Source organism: Scomber japonicus, chromosome 20, assembly GCF_027409825.1.
Source record: "Scomber japonicus isolate fScoJap1 chromosome 20, fScoJap1.pri, whole genome shotgun sequence".
NCBI classification, from domain to species: domain Eukaryota; kingdom Metazoa; phylum Chordata; class Actinopteri; order Scombriformes; family Scombridae; genus Scomber; species Scomber japonicus.
In genome coordinates, this window is record NC_070597.1 from 17,518,691 (window position 1) to 17,527,626 (window position 8,936).

General features: G+C 39.3%; 1 protein-coding gene across 1 annotated transcript; it reads left to right on the plus strand.

Annotated features, from left to right (window-relative positions):
- Window positions 1-317: 317 nt before the first annotated feature.
- LOC128381705 (tumor necrosis factor receptor superfamily member 12A) lies at window positions 318-8,209 on the plus strand. Its single transcript, XM_053341747.1, has 5 exons — window positions 318-866; window positions 4,775-4,873; window positions 4,995-5,138; window positions 5,628-5,676; window positions 6,130-8,209. The coding sequence occupies exons 1-4, from the start codon at window positions 785-787 to the stop codon at window positions 5,666-5,668; spliced, it is 366 nt and encodes a 121-aa protein (XP_053197722.1). The 5' UTR covers window positions 318-784; the 3' UTR covers window positions 5,669-5,676; window positions 6,130-8,209.
- The last annotated feature ends 727 nt before the right edge of the window (window positions 8,210-8,936 follow it).

The window sequence follows — 8,936 nt, forward strand, 5'->3', positions numbered from 1 at the left end:
TTTGTTATTGCATATTTGCGCTGCTGCAGCGGGTTACACCCAACTCCAGACATTAATAACACCACCCTGCGTCAGGGACACTCACTATTCAAATGTCAGTTTCCAAAAGCAGGACCATCACAGCTTTTTTTTTTTTTAAGTGTGTATGTGCAGAGGGCATTCAAGTGGAGAAAAAAAAGATAAAGGCTTATCTAACTTTCCCAAAGGCTTTAAAGCACAGATAGTTTTTCAAGTGAATGTCATCTGTTTTTGCCTCAGTTGCTGTTTCTCTCTTACTGTGTATGGGACCCACACTCATGCCAGAGACTTGTGTTTTTTGGCAGACAGGCTGGAATGACGTCGACAGGCGTGGTAATAACAATGAGAACACTATTAAGTCCAGACTACACAGACTCTCAGGCAAAGTGTGGAGACATTAAAAAAAAAACCTGGAGGGTGTTTTTAAAGTATAAAACCTATGCATTTAAAGTCCTCTGCCTGTGGTCACTTCACTGAAACTTTCACTTGAGCCGAAACAAATGAAACCACATACTATGGTAGTGGAGTTTCCTGTGAGTCGGGGAGTGCGCACAGAGAATCCGAGCAGTACAGTACATAGGAAATGACTCATAGGAGTTGAACTGTTAGCGTGGGTGTGTGCGCTATTAAAACAAGGCGCAGACTCCTCCGGGTGACTCACTCTGATGCTCGCTTTTCCATGCTGAAAACCAGCACGGATTGTTAATCAGATGAACTTTCGGGAATTGTGTAGCCGACAGCAAGCAGCCTTTCACCCACAGACATCATGGCTTCAAACGCTCTCTGCGCACTCTGCGGACTTATTATAGCGGCGGTGACCAGTTTCCATGGTGTTTGCGCACAAAAAAGTAAGTAAATAAGCGTTTTTCTTTCACCCCCATCGTACAATTTCATTTTTTTATACAAGAAGCTTAATTATTCAACATGCATTCCTGAGTTGGATCTGAAGTCAAATGATTGTTATCCGAGTTTCTGGGAATATGGTTGACACTGATGGTCTGGTGGTCTGTATATAATGGAGTCAGATAATGGGGGTCTGCTTACAGAGCCGCTTCCTTTACCAGCTGCATTTCTCACCGGTTCCGCATTCCGATCGCCTTATTTCACCCCATCCATCCGCGCCTCTGGGGGAGAAAGGACAGGCCACATGGAAGGGTGCACAGCCTATGTCCATTTCCCCACAAATTCTCACCGTTTCACAAAAGCTGGACAGAGAGAGGGATAGAGAGAGGGAGAGAGAGGGAGAGAAAAGAAGGGGTGCTTTTTTGTGTGTGTGGATGTAACACCAAACGCAGGTCGCACTAAGAAGATGAAATAGTGAATAATTACATGGGTTAGGGTCATTTCCTCAGGCGTTAAAAAGTGAGCAAATGTTTTTTTTTTCTTAAGTCAAAGTAAACTCAAAACATGTTTGATGTAGATTCTGCCAGTGTGAAGCCATCTCTACATCTGGACATCAGCTGTCGGTCCACCCACCCCCATCCCTATTTATGACAAAATGCTGCACCCCCACACCCAAAAACACCCTTTGTCAGGCTAGGTGCTGAGACTTGCCAAGGTCTTTTTTTGTCAGGAACATTTAAAGTGGCTCCAGACTTTTTCTTGTTTCCCAAATTTAACATTCAGAGCCATAAGAAACTCCTGTGATAGTCACATGGTTGTTTTTGTTAGAATCTACTGCAATGCTGTTTGGTTTGAAGTGTTCACTTTGAAATGTGTGATAAGGTGTTGGAATAAAGCCTGAAAAGTCCCAAATAAAAACCTCCAGAGTCATTTTCTTCCTTGCTGTGAAAGCGTTGCTCAAGATCAGAAATATAGATGAAAAACAAAATGCAATAAATTTAATCAGCAGTTTAAGTTTGTCTGGGAAAAAAAGCTCCACTTCTCAGATGTGGTTTGGGTTTGGACAGAGGTCAACCAACAGTTGAGGTTCAGTTCCTCTTTGTGACTTTTTGAACTCTCAAGCGTGAGTCCAGCTGGATGATGTAGGGCTGAACTCATCGGGAGAAATGCTTACAAGTACTGTGACACATTTTTACTGTGACCACGGCTATAAAATGAGTCAGTCCAGCTCTGCAGGCGGGCTGGCTGGCTGTGCGGAGGACAGAGAGTCTCTGAGGGTCTGAACATGTGGCAGTATAACAGAACCGAATAGTTCCACCGTTAGAGGTCAACATACCTTAAACATGACTCTGTCAGCAGGTGCCTTTTGGCTGCAGCTGGTTTTTGTGAGTCCTGTTGAAATGTGACTAGCTAAACAGCCAGACATCTTTTATAATGTGGGATCTGGATCTCATGCTTGTTAACTGTTGCATTTCTATAAAGTTAAAGATGTTATGGATTTAAAAGGAAAGGTCATAATTGAAATAGCAGTGGTTGAGATCTCTTGATTTTTAGTCTGATATAAATCAATCTCCAAAAACACTGGATCCTACATTTCCCATGATGTAAGTCATTAACATTTTTCATTACACCCCTCATGCCTTCTTAATCCATACCTTCAAGCAGACTTTGTGTTCTGTGATTTTCTGCTCTGCAACACGGAGATAACCCTGATGACATCACTATGGCATCATCAGGATTATTTTTTTCATACCGTGGAGGTTTCCCTCTGGAGCCACAGAACACATTATATAACAATTTTCACTTTACTCGTCTTGACAAATAAACTGAACTTGGTCTGTAACTACTCTGACAATGAATTCATAATTTAAGTACAGTTTCAATAAAAAATACCAAACTTTGTCCTAGTTTTAACTTCTCAAAGGTGGAGATTTGCTGGTTGAATTGAGTATCCTGAAGGTTTTGGACTATTTGTCAGACAAAACAGGCAATTACAAGACATGACGCTGAGCTTTAGAGTATTTTTATGACATTTTAAAATCATTTTCTGACATTTTACAGCCAAAATCATCTGCAGATTAATAGATAATGAAAATGATCATTAGATGTAGTCCTAACTGTTACTGATTGTACAAGTTCTGCCCATTTCCGAGGTACTCTATGCTCCTACTCCTACTTACACATCAGATATTGTTTTCTTTTCTTTACATTTTTTAAGCTACAAGTTATTTTTAAGTTGCCATATTATCCTCTGTGGCTTTGGATGGAAGAGGTCACAGTAAAAGCATCCAGGATGGATATTCTGCATATCACGGGCCATTGTCTTATTGGGAACTGATAACGACAGAAATCACACTGTAAAGTTCATGTGGGTGTCAGTGTTCAGACAAACTTTACACACCACTATATTTGATTTAAGAGATCACTGAAATGTGACACACTCATATAGATTAGAGATATTCTGTATCTCTATTGAATAATGGTGTGAGATAACGTTGAAGCCAGTTCTGTTTTACAGTGCACAGAGAATGAGGATCCTCGTTTTATCAGTCAGACATCTACAGATTATTTCCTCGTCTCATTTATCCGTCTCCCTGTCACGTCTGCTATTGTTTCACTCGTCTTGTCAGCATGACTTTGTGCTGTAAAACTGTTTTCGGCTCCTCAGCTCAATGTCACAATATTCATCACCAGGTGTTATTATCAATGGGGCAACCGCAGTTTCCTAAAACATTCATGTAACTACTCTTGCTTTACGTCAAACTCGCCTTCTGTTGTAGTTTTGGTATTGCTTTCTGTGATGATAAAAGCTTGTTTGAACATGAGTGTTACCACAAATGATGACTCAATTTAGGCTCCGGGTGGTTCCTTGTTATAATGGTGACTAAAAAAGGATTTCTCATGCAAATACATGTGTGACACGGAGGAGGAAGAATGATTGTTATCATTTTTATCGATCAAATATCTGCAGACTGTTTCCTTGTTACATTATCTGTCAGCCTGTCATGTCTGTTATTGTTTCATTAATCTTATTAAGTTGACTCTGTGCTGTAATACTGTTTTGCAGAGAATGTTTTTCAGCTTCATGTCACAATATGTTCACTATCACATTCATGACCTTGGGGTATTAATGCATGCGTGCCAGGATGTTAAACCTGCAGAGAACACCAGAAGCTATTATATTAAAGAAAAAAAGCCCAGAGAACAGTCTCTCCATTCAGAGAGTGGTGGTAACTGTGTCACATCTTCAGGCTTTATTCCTTCCTTATCATCTGGGGAAGTGCACAGCTTTAATTGTTCAGCTGCCTGGCTGCCATACAAAAAAATGAGATGGTGTTCTCTTGTGTCCACAGAGGTAGACATTTTCTCTCAACAGCTCCACCGTCATCTTTTCTCTCACGCCGACACATTTCGTTTATTCTCTAGAAGTCTCACACGTACACAGACAAAAACAATTCAACGGAAGCACCCTGTGAAAACACATCCTGCTCTTCACACGCTGCCTGCCCCTTCATGCAACCAAAGTTACTGAGTAATTCTCTCTCATGCAATTTGTTACATCAGCAGTGAAACCAGAAGGAATTTCCCAGCTTAATTTTTATAAGAAGAAGAAAGCCGCAGGGTTCATCACGTGTTCTCTTCGAGTCTACTGTTACACCAGAGGGAGGGCATTTGGGTTGGCTTCTAAGAAGACTTGCAAATACTACCACTCCATTATGATATAACATATAGTATCATCTCATAGGCTTAAGCAGGGTTAAATATTTTATAAATCTTGAAAAATGTTTTGCTGAGGGAGTAGTAATAAATCTTCATGGGTCTGGTTTGACAGATTGTGTTGCAGTGAATGACTCAGAAAACATGAAATGTCAAAATATTTAAGATCTGATCTCGGATGTTTTTCTGTGTGCAGGTCAGTGCGGCATTTCGGAGTTTTGGAACTCAGATTTGGATGTTTGTGTGGCATGTTCGTCATGCAAGCAATACCCAAAGACCCCATCGTGCAACACATGTAAGACACTGATTCAGATGCTCAAAATGTAAAATTGCTGTCAGTCATTCAAACAGTGGTATGCTTTCTTTCAGGGTTGCATTTTAAGTTTGTATTTGTACTTTAATGTATTCTTTAACAGGTAAATCTGTGGAGGTCACCTCTGATGTGTGGAAACTGGCAGCCATCACCAGTTTCTCAGTGCTGGCTGTTGTGCTGGTTGGTGCTGCACTGATTATCGGGGTCATGGTACATCGACGCAAGTCCCACAAACGGCCACTACGTGGTGAGAGTTCTTCTTTCAACTTGAAATCTGAGTCACTTTGATGTAAAAACACACATTCAGGATAAATACAGTTGTAAAGAGTGTTCATATTTCCAAACTGGTACTTATAATCTCATAATCCACATTCATTTGGTTGCAACTTCACTACTAGAGGTCACTAAATCTTACATGTTGCTCCTTTAAAAATAATTTCTTCATGTATCAAAGTTGGCAACAACATTTGTAGTCTATGAAGTCTTTGAAGGTGTGGAGTAAAATCCTTATTTTTGTGACATTTGGGTTATATAATCGTGTCATCCTTGGTGCATTACTTCATGTGCATGTGCAGTTCACTGATGTCATCCTCCCCTGGTATGAAGTCTTGGCAGTTGTGACGTCATAGGAAATAACTCCTATTTCCTGTTTACGTTCTTTGATAAACAAGTGGTACATTAAGATTTGCAATCACTTCACAGGAAAAATGACTGTCTCTTTTTTTTTGTTTTACAGAACCGATTGAAGAAACTGCAGGGCCACTTTATCAAGCTTAAACATTTCAGTAGGTATACTTTTCACTGTCATATAGAGTATACATTAACATATTAAAGGCAGATATTGACCTTTTGAATGACAATGTGATCGGACAATCAATACTGCTTTTGTCTGTTGGACAGAGGTGGAGTGGATATGATTTCATTTAGCCAGACTGTAAAAAAGGCTAAATTTGCAACACATTTAATTTAAAGTAATTTTGCAGTTTTCATGGTCTTCAAATGTATTAGAAACTTTTCAGCTCAATCCATGTAGTTTTTTATTTGTTAATTGGAATTGTTTTTAATTAAATATCAGAAACAACTCTCAGATCAGCAGCTTTTAGAGTTTGAGTTTTAATTTGGAGCCTTGAAAAGTCTAGACTGTAGTTGTGACGTTTCTAGTTGTAAATCAAATTTTAACTGTTTAAAATGTGAATGCAAAGTAAGGAGAACTTAATCATGTGTCATGGCCTCCACAGCCTCATCTTCCTCTGGAAACAGATGTGACAGAACCAAGGAGTGACTGGTTCAGAGCCGGATGGAGGAACTTCTGGACTATGAACTGTATACTCTGATTGCAGGGTATCTCTTGACCAGAATCGGACCATTTAATTTATTAGACTGTTCAGTGAAGAGATGTTCAGTTCTCATGCTCAGTGTAGGTCCAACAGTGTCCGCAGGACTAAAGAGCAACTCTCTCACCTCAGTAGGAATAGCAACAACATTATGCTAGATTTTCATTTTGTGTGCCTTTATACTACACTTTTAGAGACTTTTATCGAGAAGACCTTTGTGGGTTTACATACTCAGAAATAAGATAAAACTACAGTCTTTCATTGTGCTGTTGTCCAGCAGGACTCCGATGAATGTAACACAGCTCCTGCTTCCTGCTGGGCTGCAGTTTGATACCCTGCTATTCAGCAGGGTTAGATGGGGTCTATCTCCTGGTCATTTACCACGACAGCCTCTTAAAGATAAGTTAGCAAGACATACTGTCAGGCTTATTAAGGCCATATGAATGTAGCTACTTTTTAGGTGAAATGTATTCTTGCCTTTGTCCCTGCTAGTACCTCCATGTATCTGTTCTTTTAAGAGTCTGCTACAGTGATTGTTTGAAGCTGTTGTTTAAAGGAGCAAACTGTACTCATGCACTGTTATTGGGTCTCCTGAGACCGAAACGGACCCCTCATCCCAGGTCCTTACAATATTGTCTCGTTTTGTTTTCATGTCTCTAAGTTGTAGGAGATTTTCGCTGGATTTTTCTCCATCACGACGAATATCAGTGCTTGTAGGACAGGATGTTCGAAATACTAGACAAACGATCCCAAACTGTTAACATGTGGGAATGTTGCGAGGAATGTACTGTAGCATAGCAAAATGACACCTATAGTGTTTTAGGTGGAGCTACACAATCACAACGCTTACTAACTCTCACCTGTCGAATTGTTTCATAAAAGAGACTTGTCATGTCTGGATGTCTGTTTTCAGTTTTGTGGAAATTGTGAGAAAACCAGTGATGGGCAGGGTTGTTTCTTTTTCCTTTTTTTTAATAGTACAGAGTGTTTTTTTGAAGTACAAACCATCATGCAATCCATGATTATTGAGAATTTTTGAGATATGATGACAATGTTTCAGGTCAGATTTTGGATCTGTCTGCTTGTGGGTGAACTGTCTGCCCCCTGGAAGCAAAATTGGAAAATTCCATAAAGGTGCAGTATCTAGAATTAAGTGGCATCTAGTAACTAACAGACCTGACAGAAATGAAACAACATTCATAAGTATGCTTTAATTAGTGTGTAATCACCTGAAAATTAGAATTGTTGTGTTTTCATTACCACAGAATGAGCCTTTTATATATACATAGGGAGCAGGTCCTCATCCATTGAGGCCGTCATGTTTCTACAGTAGCCCAGAACGGCCAAACCTAACACTGACTTTAGAGGGGCCCATCACCTTTTTTGGTTGTTTCATGAACACTGTAGGTTTTCCAACATGCTTGTAAGAGGAGTCAAATTGTTTTCCTAGGATGGCAAAGTCATGACCCAGCTTTCTCTGCCTATGACTCGCTAGTTACTGTTGCCTTTGTTTTTAAGTATGAGGAATGAGATTGGTTGGGCTTAAGTAGTGCAGATCATGACTTCACCATCCAAGAGAAAAAATACTGAAATATGATGGGATATTATTCAGTTGGCTTCAATCTGTACCCTCACTGTTCGATGCCACTAAATCCCACACACTGCACCTTTAAACTTCAGATACTTCCATTGTTTCTTTTTTGTTTTTGTTGTTTTTAGATTTTTCTATTATTTATTTTTTAAGTATCTTGCGACGTTGTGTGAGGTACAAGCACATTTTTAAAGGGACTCCAGTGAAGATTTTTGTTAAACTTCCGCCAGGCCAGCCAACGATGTTACTGAGCAATAACTAACATTTTCTGCATATGTTTTCCTTTGCTTTCTATTTCTAATTGTATATAATGTACATGCACTGGCTTATTTTACTTAATGCAATCTTATAAACTGCTTTGTGTACCAAATGTATTTTCACAATAAAACTGACAACCTCCAGTAACAGTACTTCCGGTAAGTCTTATTGATCTGTGGCTCCATTTTCCATGTAACTGAACTAAGGCAACAACTTCTACTGACGCTTCTAAAAGGAAACATTCACAGTTTTTCAAGTCTGTCTTAAAACAACAATCAGGTGCCCAAATGAAGTTTGAGCAACTGTTCATAATAACCATAGTATTTCCTCCAAATGAGATTACAGTGTAGGTGACATGGGACAAAATCCACAAGGGAAAAAAAAGGCCAATATATAACATTTCAATAGCCTATCAAAATGTCTAAAAATGACTCAACTAATATATATTTTGTTGTATTGTATTATAATTACATCATCCCAAATGTTTCCATGAATGTGCAAACTCAGAGAAATCCATAATTTTAATCATTTGGTCACGTCAACGGCATCATACCGCCTTTGCACATGCGTCAGTGTTGTGTTTGTCTGCCAAAATCTGTTATAAATGTACTTTTTATCCAGTTTTAAATCAAATGTTGACAATACACTTTTCAGATCTTGGTTGTTTTTGACTATTTAACTGGATGAAAAAATGTAGTCATTGGACATCTGGATCTTAAGTTATTCTAGAAACAAGCTGAGCAAATGTTAGCAGCAGCTTGGCTCACAGCCTCTCTGGACATCCTGTGTTTTGCTGGACAGCGAGAGAGAAACACAGATTTTTAACGTTAAACTGCTTCATTCAGTGTTTTTACTGGTTTTA